We start from the raw sequence: 15,142 nt of genomic DNA on the forward strand, positions 1-15,142 counted from the left end.
ATAAGGGCTTTTATTTAATTGAGATTACAAACCTGGCTGGTCCGCGGCCCCTCTGGGGAGGAATCCCGCACGAATACGGGTTTTATTACATCTGATGTTAACACATTCCGAGCATGTAAGAGACTTAAATATACGCTCTGGTTAGTTGTAGGTTAGATTAGTAGATAGTTGAGTTTTGTCTGTTTGTTTTTTTTTTTCGGTTTTTTTTTCTCGGGTTTTTTTTGTTGTTTTGTTTTTTTTTTGGTTTTTTTTGTCAAATTTTGGCTATTGTATATTTGAGCTAATTGTATATCAATGTTTATATCTGAGAGTTTTGTTTATTTTTGTAAACTTGTAAAAATGTTAAATTTCTAATAAAAATATCTATAAAAAAAAAGTGTTGACTGATAACTGTTCTTTCACTATTTTTGAGATTCTACTCAGCCATCAATTGCTTTATTCAAACCATTAACAGTTGGCTGTGTGGTAATTGGAATGAGATCAGACTGGATTCCCTGATTGGGGCTGTTAATCTGGTCCAATCAGGAAGCCCTGGCTGACAATATAAACAGGAGTTTAGGATTTGAGGTTTGTCCACATTTCCCTGAAAACTGGTTGAATGGTAGGGTTTGGGGCCTAGCTTTGCTGCTCCTCTCCCTTGTAAAATTGCTGTTGTATACAGCTGTAAATGTTAACTGTTTTTTGTAAACTGTTTCGTAATATGTTTAATAAAATATTTTAAATAGGAAAAAAAAATAAACAGGAGTATAGGGATTTGAGGTTTGTCCTCGTTTCCCTGAAAACCGGTTGAATGTAAGGGTTTGGGGCTTGGCTTTGTCATTCCTCTCCCTTGTAAAATTGCTGTTTCACTGTATACAGCTGTAAATGTTAACTGATTTGTAAACTGTGAATTGGTTAATAAAAGAAAAGGAGTGTCACATGGGTGCTGGGGAAAAATAAGCACTACCACTGTTAGGCGGTAGTGTAGGGGTTATATAAAAAAAAATATAACTTGGAGATTAGAATCTCCAGAAAAGAAAAAATATATATTGTATAGCTTGGAGATTAGAATCTTCTCAAAAAGGAAATATATATATAAACGTGAATGTCAGAGGTTCTGTTCAGTCTGAGAACTGGCTCTGAGGGAACTAGATCAGTTTCAAGGACTCTCCACTTGTAAGTAAAAGATGTCTTGGTGATGGGATACTGAACTCTGGGGTGTTATTTCAGCTGAACTTCTGGCTGTCTTCAAAGGCATGAGTATAATGATTTCAACATGGGGTTTTGATGATCTATTCTGCAATGGAAGATCATCATGAATGCTTGGCTGAATTTGAAACCCATTAGTGTATTCAACTCAGCAGGGGTTGCCAAAATGACTATCAAGTGTAATCCAAGATGGAGGATGAAAAAAATTGTGGCTGTAAGAGCTGCTCCTTTTTTGAGGTATTTTCAGTGTTGGAGCTGATTTCCTCGAATTCTAGGAGTAGTAATTATTGTTTTATAAGCTGTGGCATTGTTTTGGAACTTTGAGGAAAAAAGATCAAAACAGCAGCACTTTAAAAAAGGAGGAAGGGAGACAAAGGTTGAATCACCTAAATATCATCTTTATTCCAGTGCATTCTTGTCTCCCTACCATGAAGTTAATGTGATTGGGCACCACCAGTCAGGAGATGGGATTACACTGTTTACAAATCTCTGGACTCCTGATCCCTGTCTCTAAGATAAAAATTTCTCTTGGGTTTTAAATCCCACTCAGTTGCTGACTTGCCATTGTGCAACAGTTTGTTCCTACTGAGAGTGTGTGAGCTTTAAATATCATATAGAAGCCTCGCATTGTCTCCAAGTCTTAGCTCCCAGTCTTCTAAAGTATGTAGATTTCTTCATAAATAGCCTTCATGCTAAAGTCAGAGACATCTCTTGATCTTAAAAGTTACAATGAAACTAACTTTAGCATTTTCTGTCACTCAGAGGTCTATTATTCATGACAGCAGCAGGAACAATATTTCACCTCTACTCTGCCTTGCAAGCTATCTAAACATTAATGCAAAGCCATCTGGGCGACTTGACCATTTAAACCACTGTCAAGTATTCTAGTATCTCCCTGTAACACAGAGGATGCAGTCATTCACTGACTTCTCAAAGAAGAGAATAAAGACGAAGCAGTAGGTTAGGATTCATGTCACAAAAGAGGCACATACACACACGAGTGACCAGATGTAAATATGTGCATGCATATACATCACACATGTTAGGTAAAGTATTCTGAATCTATTGCTAAATGCAATGTATAATAAGGTAAAAGGAACCCTTTACATAGCTTTCTCTTGCTCAAAGTTAAATCTCCAGGCTCTTGCTGTTGAGGGTACTTACTGAGAGTTGTTATACAGCATTGAGCAGATCCTAGATACTTTTGCTTGATCTTCCAGTAAACCTCACGACCTATCAATGCATTTGAAATGATACATGAAAGTACCTCTGGCATGTTTTAGTATAATTGTACAGTTGCAGTTTGTAATACTTGTACTGTGCAGCCTAGGGGGTGTTTAAACGATATCATGAGCTGTGGATGTAACAACAACCTTTCTTGTCTGGTAGCCAACTTTTATCTCTTTTATTCATTTAATGACAAAAATATGATTTTCCTCAAGATTGTGATTGATGCCTTGAATCAGGACGTTGGTAATGTGCATATCAATATACTAAAAGTCTTACAGATTATAAGTATAGATCATATGGATCCCACCAATTACATTTGGCACTCTGGGAAATCCCTCCATTTTGCCAGTATGTACAATCCATCTGTACTTTTACTGACTGTCCTGAGGTGATGTGTTACACTGATATTCTTTTTTGCAAACAACACAGTAAGCTTTCACTTTGAATACCTGGGAATTGCTGATTGCTTTACATAATTAGTGCCCCCTGAGGAAGCTTGAAAGCAACTTAAAACATGGAATTTGTAGTCTGAACTGACTTTGACAGAAACTAGTTGTGATGTGCCTGTTTGGTTTGAGATCAATTTGCAGCATGTGGTTCAATTCGATCCCAGTCTCTTGAAAAGCATCAGTGAATGTTATAAGAATCAAACCAAGCAATGGTGCATTGCAACCTCTTTCATTATCTAAATTTCTAAAATAACAGTAAAGCAGAAAACAAAAATATAAAATAAAAGATATGTGAAAGAGCTTTTGCAATACAGTTTTTGATGTTGTTTGGCAGTGAGGGTGGGGAATGTGTGGTGGGGGAGGGGTGGAGGAGGAATGAGGCATGTACAAATAAACTTCAGGGCCATAAAGTGTTTACCAAGTCGCCTGGCAATAAACATCAGGCTCCCTTCTGGATTCATTAAATATAAGTTTAAAAGAGTTTTGCGGCTGTTTTTGAAGGGACAATGCCAGAATACCTTATCACAACCTGCATGGCCGATACTTTGACTATATAGCCCTTAGATCTACAGTTGGAATTCTAACTATGTTGTAGGGCCCCGATTTGTATGATCAGAGTCTAAGCTGATGAAACAGATGGGTATTTGGCAAATAGAGAAGGCATCTCTCAGAAGGGTGTCCTCAGGAACACTAGAACTGAGCATTAAATTTACTCATCATTTCAACAATAGCAACAAAAACTCCTAATAGACAATAGGTGCAGGAGTAGGCCATTCTGCCCTTCGAGCCTGCACCACCATTCAATATGATCATGGCTGATCATCCTTAATCAGTATCCTGTTCCTGCCTTATCTCCATAACCCTTGATTACACTATCCTTGAGAGCTCTATCCAACTCTTTCTTAAATGAATCTGGGGCAGAGCATTCCACACAGCCATCACTCTCTGGGTGAAGAAGTTTCTCCTCATCTCTGTCCTAAATGGTCTACCCTGTATTTTTAAGTTGTGTCCTCTGGTTCGGCACTCACCCATCAGTGGAAACATGTTTCCTGCCTCCAGAGTGTCCAATCCTTTAATAATCTTATATGTCTCAATCAGATCCCCTCTCAGTCTTCTAAACTCAAGGGTATACAAGTCCAGTCGCTTCAGTCTTTCAGTGTAAGGTAGTCCCGCCATTCCAGGAATTGACCTCGTGAACCTACGCTGCACTCCCTCAATAGCCAGAATGTCTTTCCTCAAATTTGGAGACCAGAACTGCACAATACTCCAGGTGTGGTCTCACCAGGGCCCTGTACAGCTGCAGAAGAACCTCTTTGCTTCTATACTCAATCCCTCTTGTTATGAAGGCCAGCATGCTATTAGCCTTCTTCACTACCTGCTGTACCTGCATGCTTACCTTCATTGACTGGTGTACAAGAACACCCAGATCTCTTTGTACTGCCCCTTTACCTAAATTTAAGTATTATATTATTTTAATATTATCTTGCCTTTTCACAACGTAAAACAACTCAAAGGTACACCACAGAAACTGAATCAGAGAAACATTAACTTTGAGTCACATATTCAACTAAATTAAGAAAAGCTTTGTCAAAGAAATAGATTTTATGAAGTACTTTTTCAAAAGGAAAGAGAGGTGGAGAGGAAAGGAGACTTCAGAAGGGAATTCTGAACCTTAATGCCTAGATAACTGAAAACATTACCCCAATGGTGGTGCAAAGAAAGTCTGGGTCGTAGAACAGCATTAGAGCAACACAGAGTTTTCCAAAGGCTTGGAGATTGGAAGGGGTTAGACTATAGAAGAACTTGAACACAAGTCTGAGAATTGCAACATTTATTTAGGGCCACAAATTTTCGCCAGTTTATCGTGGCTCAGTAGTGTAATGGGAATTTAAAGGATGGTTACCTGCTCAATGGGATAACATTTGCTCCTGAAATAACCTGGAGAAGTTTCCTCTGATATCACACACTTGTGTTAGCCATCAGAGCAAGGTTATGCTCCAACTTTATTTATGTTATCTCCCCTTGTGCAAACTCAGAATGTGGTTATTGTTCGTATACTTTACTTTGTAAATACTGCAATTACATCAACAGCGAATATCCAAAAACATTATACAGTCTGAGTTGTTGGTAATGGTTTGAATTTTATACAAATGTTGATGCTTCCAAGTATCATCTGACAATTTCTTGAAGTAGCAGGATAAAGGAAGCAAACATATTTTTTTAAGAAATGCAATAATATTATATTTTACTCAGTGATAATAAAGAAGATAAATGGATCCAGTTGTTTTTTGTAAAACTACACAAACCTGTCAAGTAAAGAAATCTGGCATAGGTTTTACTTTTCCAGGTTGAATTGAATTCGGCATTTACTGTAAATATTCTCATTCAATCTCATTGCATTGCAAGATTGCATTACAACCATGACTACACTTCAGAAGTACTTCATTGGTTGTAAAGTGTTTTGGGATGAGCAACGGTCATGAACAATGTTGTAGAAATGCTAGTCTCTTTTTCACTCTTTCCTTCTCTGACTTTGTGGATCAAACATGCTTTCTTTTTCATTGCAGCCAGAACTACCTACAATCTGCAATTGAAGTGACCATCAACCACAGTCTAGATCCTGCCACCAATGAGAACTCTCCCAAGTTTCGCTCAAGAAATCAGAGCTACATGAGAGCTGTGAGCACGCTGAGCCAAGCCAGCTGCGTCAGTCAGGTGAGGCCTAGCCCACAGAAAAATAGTCTTCTCAATGTCAGCATTTTTATGTAGACAACATCAAAAGCCATTCCCAGCCCCAATCCAACTCAAATGAGAGTTAATAAATAGGCAAAATTAAAACTGTGAAGGCAAAGCCTCGAACAATACAACAATGTGTCATTATGTACTAAAAATCAGATTTCATTAGCAAAATGAAATTTAGCATTTTTTACTTTAAGATATATAAGTGATCCTTTATTTAAATACTTACAAATGCAGATCCAATAATTGTTGATTGTAATGACATGTCATTGCACCAATCTTGCTAAAAGTGCTTACAATTGCTAACACGTCACTAAGCAAGAACCATGGTGATTTCAAGTTACCCAGATTAGCTGGTTCTACTGGATTAGATTAAAAGCATGCTTCAATCTTAATAAAGTCAGAAGTCACATGACACCAGTTTATAGTCCAACAGGTTTATTTGAAGTCACAAGCTTTCGGAGTGCTGCTCCTTCATCAGGTGAAGACTTCAGCTGATGAAGGAGCAGTGCTCCAAAAGTTTGTGATTTCAAATAAACCTGTTGGACTATAACCTGGTGTCATGTGGCTTCTGACTGTCTGCCCCAGTCCAACACCAGCACCTCCACATTATCGTTTACTAAGCCAGTCTTGTTTTGTTCTAAAAGCAATTAAAACCTTGTTATAATTTTGTATTTTATTGTCTAAATAGTGAAATCTGAAAATAATTCCTTTTTCTTAGAGTGACTGTAAAAATGGAAACATTATGTTATCCACCAAGTAGAAAATGGTCATCAATAAGCATATTGATTACCTGCCAGGTCCTTCATCTTAACATCCATCCAAGAGAGTCGGTATAATTGGAAAGCTTTTAGCCAATTTGATTAACCTGGAAAATAGACCAAGTGGAAATTTCTTACTTATAATGACAAGCTTAGAATTGAGTTTTGACAAGCACTTTCAGTATCCTCGCAAAATCTGCAACATTGTCAAAGTTGGATGATTAAATATTAGTCTTATGAAATAGAGTGCTGTCTTTAGAGAAATGTCTCAATCCAAGAAACATCAAGGACCATACACATTAAGGCAACTTCACTCTCGGAGAGCACATTGATATTGACTAAGAAGGAAATCTCTCACAAAACTTGTATTCGTGAGGAATTCTTGATATTATAAGATATTTCCAATGCAAGTGTTAAGTGAAACCCCAGGTGCTGTTATTAGACCCACTGTTCAATTGATATGTTTAATATAAATTGTTTAGGGCTAAGGGAATCAAAGGGAATTGGAGTAAAAGCAGGAACAGAGTATGGAGTTGGATGATCATCCACACTCATACTGAATGATAGAGCAGGGCCAAATGGCCTACTTCTGCTTCTGTTCTCTATGTTTATGTTTATGTTTAATGGTCTGGGTCCTGGGAATACAGGCCTTGATTTCAAAGTTAGTTAGTGATACTGAACTAGGAAATCTAACGAACAATAAAAAGGTTAGCAACATATGGTGAAATTCAACAAATGGTAAGTGTAATTTATTGTCTGAGGGCTTCATTCAAGCAGATTCAAAGGTAACATTCAAAGTTAATTGGATAAATAGTTGACGGGGAAAAAAAACTATACAGGACTATCGGAAAGAGGAGGGGATTAAAATTGATTAGATAGCTTTACCAAAGACCCAAATGGCTTTGATCTGTGCTGCATCATTGAAGTCTAATCAAATCAATTCTACTGAGTTTAGGTGGGGCTGTTTTAAATTACTGAAATTACCTTTATTCTCATTCATTGATTTACAGGGCAAAACCTCCGAATTTTTATCTTGTTATTGAAACAGGAACTGAGGCAAAATACAATAATCTTGAGTCTAACGAAGTTTGGTTGGCTCAATTATGTTTGAAACCATTAACAAACAAAGCAAAATCTGAGTGACTCCCCTTGATTTGACAAGATATACATATACTTTTTAGACATACATGTAGAACATTGAACAAGATTTAAAGAAAATGTTGAATTGTGCAAAGATGAGCAGGAAGTCAAAGGATTGAACAGAATATAGTGAAGGGACCAAAGTATAGTTGTTAAATTTGCTATTCACACAAAGACAGGCAGGAATGTAAGTTGTGAAGAGTACACAAGAAACCAACAAGGGGATTATAGATAGGTTAGGTGAGAGAGGAAATATATGGCAAATGAAGTGTAATGTGTGAAAATGTGAAATTATCCACTTTGACCAGAAGAAGAATAATGAAGCGTATTATAAAAATGGGGAGAGATTTCAGAGGACTGATCTGCACGTGGATCTGGGTGATCTGGTACATGAATCGCAACACATTACTAAGCAGCTACAGCAACCAATTAAGAAACTTAATGGAATATTGTATTTTATATGGGGACATGATGGTCCAGTGGTATTATCGATAAACTATTAATCCACAAATCCCAGTAATGTTCTGCAGATCCAGGTTCAAATCCTAAATGCAGATATTGAATTTGAATTCAATATCTGCATTTAGGAATCTAATGATGACCATGAAATCATTTTCTAATATCGGAAAAACCCGTCTGGTTCACTAATGTCCTTTAGTGAAAGAAATTGCCATCCTTATCTGGACTGGCCAACATGTGACTCCAGACCCACAGCAATGTTGTTGATACTTAACTGCCCACTGAAAAATTAGTGATAGGTAATAAGTGGGACCTGGACAGTAGGGAGGTCATGCTTCAGTTATGTAGGGCATTGGTGAGATCACATCTGGTGTAAAGTGGACAGAATTGGTCTCCTAATTTAAATGTATTTGAAAGAGCTCAAAAGATTTACCAGATGAATAACTGAAATTAGTTAGTTGTCTTATGAGGAAAGGTTGAAATGTGGAGAGGCCTTTTTCCTTTACTCCGTTACTCAGGGCAGTGTCTGGGGTTTGCTGATTACTGTGATGGTCTCTCTCCAGCAGGCTCTTAAACCGGAATGCTACACTAGGGCAACTCCACTGGGGAGTGACCGCTGAACCAAACTCACTGTTTATAGCCTGACCAGTGAGTCGGAACGTATCTACACACAGTAATCGCAACCGCCACTAATATCTGGGCGATTCCCTCTCTTGTTGGTGGGACAATGGTCACCTGGTACCTACCCACTCGGACAGTACCTGTAAAAGACAGAAAAAGAGAGATCAAACTGCTTACCCTGGCCAGCAGACCCCTTGAGTGGGCGGTTCAAATCGCCCGGATCACCCTTCGGTCCTTGATACTGGAATTATAGTCTGGGATCTGCTGTGAACTCAGCCAGAATTTGTGTATCCAGGAGCACAGACAGACTCAAGTATGAGTTCAAAATTACCAGTGAACTTTATTACAGAAAGAATTCAACTTGCCCAATCCGTACAATACTTCGATTAAGCTTATACTCCATACTATGATATAAAACATAAGAAAACTGGTGCGGACACAGCGTAAATCTTTAACTTTACACAATTTATAGGGTACTTAAACCTTAAGTATTACACAATCGCCTCTCCTCCCATGCCTAACCAACTACTCCAGAGTACAAGTGTCTCAGGCCTGAAAAGGGTTGCTACGTTCTCAGAGGGACTTGTTGCTTGTCCGGTTGAGCTCCCTCTCTGCCTCGGGTGTTGTTGCGGACTTCCGACCTCTGAGGTCGCAGACAGGATTGACGTCTTCAGCCCCAAAAGGTTGGTGTCCAGAGACGTAGCGAGCTCGGAGCGAGGAGAGTGAAAAAGGAAAAGAGCCCCGATACTTTTACCCTTGCAGTTCCAAAGGGCTGGCTGGCTCCGCCCCTCAGGTAATTCCATTTCACATACATCTCTGGAGATTGCTGGGGCTGGATTATTCTCATCATTCGTGGAAACAAAAGAGTCAATACCGTCCCAAATTTACTTAACTGAAATTGTGATGACTTTATGGAGCCTCCCAAACTGTTTTTGGATTAGAGTAAATTGTTATACCACTAGATAGGCTCCATTGTTCACAGTTTTGGGGCTCATTACCATTTCTGTGCCTGTCCCCTGATACGATGTCTGGCAAGTGCTGTTTTGTTGGTCGAGTTGTCTCATACCTCTGAGGATCTCTGTCCCCAGAAGAAGTTATGTCCTTATTCTGGCAGTCCTGCTGGGAAATCCTGCCTGCACAGATGCCAGGTTGACCAGTTTTTCACAAAAGGCCATTTTATTTCAGTCATTCCTTTTAAAAGTGGGGATTGCCCTGAAACTGCTACAGAACAGGCTAGATTTGTATCTGCTGGAGCTTAGAAAAGTAAGGGATGACTTTAATTGCTAATGTTTTATCACTTGGGTGGAAGGAACAATATTACTGCCGCATCATTGTTGCAGTTTTAGTCAGCCCCACTACAGCCAGGTATTACATATAATAAAAGTGGAAATACTATCCATTCTCTTTTCTGCCTGTGTAGGCAATTAAACAAATTTGCAAACTTAGCTGAGAATTTCGGAACATCACTGGACCACCTTTGATGCCCCTAGCAATATTTGATTACAGGGTTTCAATGATCTCCACTGTTGCTCAAGATGTAAATGTGGAAAATATGCTGGATAATGTATGCACATTATTATTGTTGTCAGTTACATCTCTTATTTGCATTCAGTAAAAATACAGAAAACTATTTATCTCGCAAATTACCTTACGTTACAAGCCTACTGAAGTTTAAGGTGGGGATAAAAAGTGGCAGAAACATGGGAAATTTTGTTCTGATGCAAAGTAAAACATTATATTCCAAAAGTATCAGTTAAAATCCATGTAATATCCTGAGGGCCAGCCTGGTTTTCATTAGCTGAAGGCAGTTATTTAACTATTTAATAATGGCTATGCTATCCGTGTTTCTGTGTTTCCAAAGTAAGAGGGAAATAAAGTGTTTTCAATTGATAGTTTGTGTTTTGTTGTTGATTTGGTTTCTCAGGTCAGTGAAGCTGAGGTGAATGGACAGTTTGAATCAGTTTGTGAGTCTGTTTTCGGAGAAATTGAATCACAGGCAGTGGATGCTTTGGATCTTCCTGGCTGTTTTCGCACACGAAGTCACAGTTATCTGCGTGCCATTCAAGCTGGATATTCCCAAGACGATGACTGCATCCCGTCAATGTCATCTTCAATTATGGCCTCCTCCATCAGATCCTCAACAGGTATTTGAATTGGTGTTTCATTTTTGTAGAACTGATTTCTTCCCTTTGTTTTAGCGGAAGTCCCAGTCATTTCAGAAGGCATCTAACAGCAAGGCCACATGATCGGGTAAGATCCATTTATGGTAGGACCACCTCAAGGCAGCGTTCTCTCCATGGTCCTCTGGGAAAGGATTCTCTGTCTAGCCTGTAAGGCATTTGGCATCAGGGAGTAAGGAACATCTTGGTCTATTAGTTTGTGCACCCCAATTTACAGTTAACTTTGAACGACTGACAACGGTATTCTACTTTTATCTTGCACAAAACCTGTAGTACTGAGTCTCACTTGCTGGTTCAGGCTGGAGTTGAAGCCAAGAATGACCCCTTGGTCCAGATTTAGCGAGGGGCAGAATTTTATCTTTTTTCATTTTAAGCAGCTTCTTTTGCAAACAAATTAAGAAAGGAGATAAGTTATCTTGCAGGGGGAAGGTGGGGGATTCCCAAACCCTATTGCTGCTATCAAACTGGCTACACAAAACATTTCTAGTATCTTTAGCAAGAACAGGCACAATATTTGTCCCCGAACACTAAAGAAGGCTCGTCCTGGGTATCACAACCTATGTCCGTGGCAAAGTTCTAAAGCAGGTACAATATAACATTGTGACTGTAGAAATGATTTGGACTATTTTCTATGATAGCTACGATGAAGTTTTACCACGCTTGTTCTTCATTGTGTTCTGCATTTAAGAACATGAGAACTAGAAGCAGGAGAAGACAGTTTGACCCCACAAGCTTGCTCTGCCATTTGATATGATCATAGCTGATCTCAGCCTTAACTCCACTCTCCTGCCTGCTCTCCATAACCTTACAACCCTTTACTAGTTAAAAACCTATCTATCTCCTCTTGAAATTTAGTCAATGTGAATTCCACAGATTCACTACCTTTAAGAGAAGTAGTTTTTCCTGATTGCTGTTTTAAATCTGCTGCCCTTTATCCTAAAACTGTGACCTCATGATCTAGAATGTTCCACATGAGAAACATCCTTTCTATGCCGACTTTGTCAAAGCCCTTTAGCATCTTAAATACATCAATTAGATCTTTGATCATTCTTCTAAACCCCAGAAAGAATAGGTATAATCTGTTCAATCTTTCTTCATAAGACAAGCCCTCATTTCTGGAATCAATCGAATGAATCTCCTCTGAACTTTCTTCAGTACAATTACATCTCTTTTCAATCAAGGGGACCAAAATCATATATAATACTCCAGGTGCAGTCTTTATATTTAACTGACATTCTTGCTAACTTTACAGCATATAATGCCTCAAGTCTTTATACGTGACATAAATATGTGGAAGTTTGACTTATTTGTTGAACTGGGAGATCTAAATAAAATGCCTTCTAAGGACAGCATGGTGGATCAATGGTTAGCACTGCTACCCCACAGTGCCACGGACCCGGACTAAATTCCACCCTCAGGCAACTAACTATGTGAAGTTTGCACATTCTCCACGTGTCTGTGCGGGTATCTGCTGGGTGCTCCAAAAATGTGCAGGTTAGATGGATTAGCCATGCAAAATTGCCCATAGTGTTCAGGAAAATGTAGGTTAGGTGTGTTAGCCATAGGAAATGTAGGGTTACAGGGAAAGGGTACAGATATTGGTCTGGGTGGGATGCTGTTCTGAGGGTCAGTGTGGAATGGCTTGTTTCCACACTGTTGGGATTTGATGACCTTTCATAACCTCCTCACCCCCACCAATGTTTCAGATCAGTGTTTAAAGATCACTAACCTGAAACATTAACCTTGTTTTTGTCTCTACAGAGTTTTAGAGCTGCTAAACATTTCAGAGTTTTTAGTTTGTATTTAAAAAATAACTCCTTCCATCTGCAGTGAGTCAGCAAATAGAGCTTTCCTTTCTATGTGGACTTCTTAGCTCTCATGTTCATAAATACACCCTGTGCCAATTAATAGCTATGATTCTATAAACAGATAATTTTATAGTTTAATGTACATGAACTATTCTATTCCTTTCCTGGAAGTGATTCTCTGTTTCCTATGTGCAAGTTATTTTCTTATTGCCCTAAATCCAAGTAAGGAGCAAGCCCAAGGCACCATTCTGATTATTTCTATCTCAAAGAATATACCTCCTAAACTTTGTAAAACTGAAGAAAGTTCTTTGGGAGTTGAAATTTCCTCTAGTTTAGCATTGGGAAAACCTTAGATGATATTGTTATTTAAATTCTATATCCTTGTCGCAGAAACCATCACCCTTCCTTACCACTATTCTATAATGACCAAGACTGTTCTTAGCCTTTGTCTCCTGTTCACCCTAAGCTAGGATTTGTGACATTATAGCCTCTCAATAACAAAGAGTGTTTAGTTCCACTTCCGCAATCTCACTTCTGCCCCTATTTTCACCCATTTGTGGCTGAAGCCCTCATTTTTTATCTCCTCCAGTTTTGACTACTCTAGTGCTCAGGAAATGAGCCTTCATTCTCTTCAGTGTAAATTTCAGCTGATTAAATGTTTTACAGGCCATATCGTATCCTGCCATTAAGTCCCACTAACCCTTGCCTCATGTTTAAATTTCTCGTTTTTAGATCTGTCATGATCTCAGCCTTTTCTGTCTTATTAACCTTCCCCCAGACCTCCCAATTCTCTGATAATGGACTCTTGTGCACTGCTCCTCCATTTGCTCTACATTGCCTTCAACCTAAAAGGCCACTTACTCCAGAATTCCCTACCTCAACCATTCTACCTTTTCCCTACCTTGCATCAGTTAAGACTCTCCTTAAAACAAACCTCTCACCACAACATAGATGACCCATTCAAATATCACCATCTTTAATTTTGCATTAATGTTCTTGATTATATGTCTAACCAGTGCACAAGCATGTTTTTCTTTTGAAAGTTGCTAAATTAATGCAAATTATTATTTATAGCTCAATGTGTGGAATTACAAAACATTTATAATGTCCTGGACAGAATAATATTGGGGACTTAACATTTAACTTGTATCAGTATATTAAACCATCCTTTGTCAAATGCAAGGAGCATTCAAGTGGATTCACCAAGCAGGTGAGTATTCTCATATTAGTGCCTTTGAAATTATCTGTAACATACCAGACTTCAATTTGTATTCTGTGCAGAGACAACAGCAGTGTCTCAATGTAAAGTGACAGCCTGGCTTCTGTACTAGGATAATTAAATGTATAATCATTTTTAGTAGTTAAAATTGAAACTGAAAGTCCCTGTTCTTCACATGTAGGACTGTTAGAAGGTAATAAAATGTGATTAATTAGTACAGATAATCTCACAAGGAACAAAAGATAAGTTCAAACAGCTGAGATCATTTATCTTCCTTGCTGGCTCCCAGCTGCAAGCAGTACAATTATTTGTTGAAATTTATCCTGATGTACTAATAGTACAAAAGCAAAATTCTGGGCATCTCTCATCAGGGCAGGTAACTTAGAGAAAGAAACTGAGTTGTATTGTTTCTTCATTTGGTGCACATTAACAGTACATTTCTGAAGAACAGTCATACCGGACTAGAAACATTAACTCTGTTTCCCTCTCCACCAACCCTGCCAGACCAGCATTTTCATGTTTTATTTTTTCAGAATCCTCAGTATTTTACCTTTGCACGTATATTTACTCTTCCTTTCCTTATTGTTTTGGTGAGATGAACCCTGTGACTTCAGCAGAGGTATAGGCAGGTTGCTCACGTCTCTGCTATGATGGTTGAAATGTTGTTTGCCAACATTTTGTAGGTTTTTGAATCCATAAGAATCCAAATAAGGATTGTTCCACCTACACTGGTTCAGTGGGCACACTTGACTCACCGTGCAGTTGTATACTTGGTCTACAGAAGAAGACTGTCATTGCACTCGCCTGAAAAAAAATGCCAGTCAGATTTGAGGCGAACATTCCGCCAATCATTCCACTATGTGTTCAGAGGTGTGACAGTACATAACACAATCTCTGCTGCTTCTCAATGATTCTGCACTTCATCAGTGATGCCCATGTAAATCCTCTCCATCCACTTGAAGGGATCTTCTAGAGTCCCAAACGCTTCAGTGCTAACAGTCTACTGCTGTTCCCTAACTCCACCAGCTGCTCTTGCTGCACTAGCCTCCAGTGCCTCTTACACTCCAGCTGTAGACTCAATGATGGTTGGAGAGCCAACTCCAGTTCTCCACTTCTTGTGTTTTTTGAGTTCTTTTCTACAGCAAAGAAGGAAGAAGATACCTATTAGAGATTTCAGTAACATGTTCCCTGATGAACAGAGAATTTGTTGAAGTGGCAAAAGCAAAAGAAATGGCAGCACATAAATTTGAGGCTGAGTGCCAGGAAAGTTAACGGATAGATGGCATAATGAGGAAGTGCTTAGAAAGAGATCTGAACAAGTGGGAAGAGTCATGCACTAGAATAAACT

The 15,142-nt window shown here is 38.8% G+C and overlaps 1 protein-coding gene across 8 annotated transcripts in view; it reads left to right on the forward strand.

Moving 5' to 3' along the window:
- dlgap2a (discs, large (Drosophila) homolog-associated protein 2a) overlaps window positions 1-15,142 on the forward strand; it is a 729,001-nt gene that overhangs the window by 645,390 nt on the left and 68,469 nt on the right. For all 8 annotated transcript variants that reach the window (XM_043678985.1, XM_043678996.1, XM_043679043.1 and 5 more), the window contains 2 exons: window positions 5,435-5,582; window positions 10,512-10,731. In XM_043678985.1, the coding sequence (XP_043534920.1) occupies window positions 5,435-5,582; window positions 10,512-10,731 (368 nt within the window). The remainder of the gene's footprint in view (window positions 1-5,434; window positions 5,583-10,511; window positions 10,732-15,142) is intronic.

This window comes from Chiloscyllium plagiosum, chromosome 3, assembly GCF_004010195.1.
Source record: "Chiloscyllium plagiosum isolate BGI_BamShark_2017 chromosome 3, ASM401019v2, whole genome shotgun sequence".
Lineage (NCBI taxonomy): Eukaryota > Metazoa > Chordata > Chondrichthyes > Orectolobiformes > Hemiscylliidae > Chiloscyllium > Chiloscyllium plagiosum.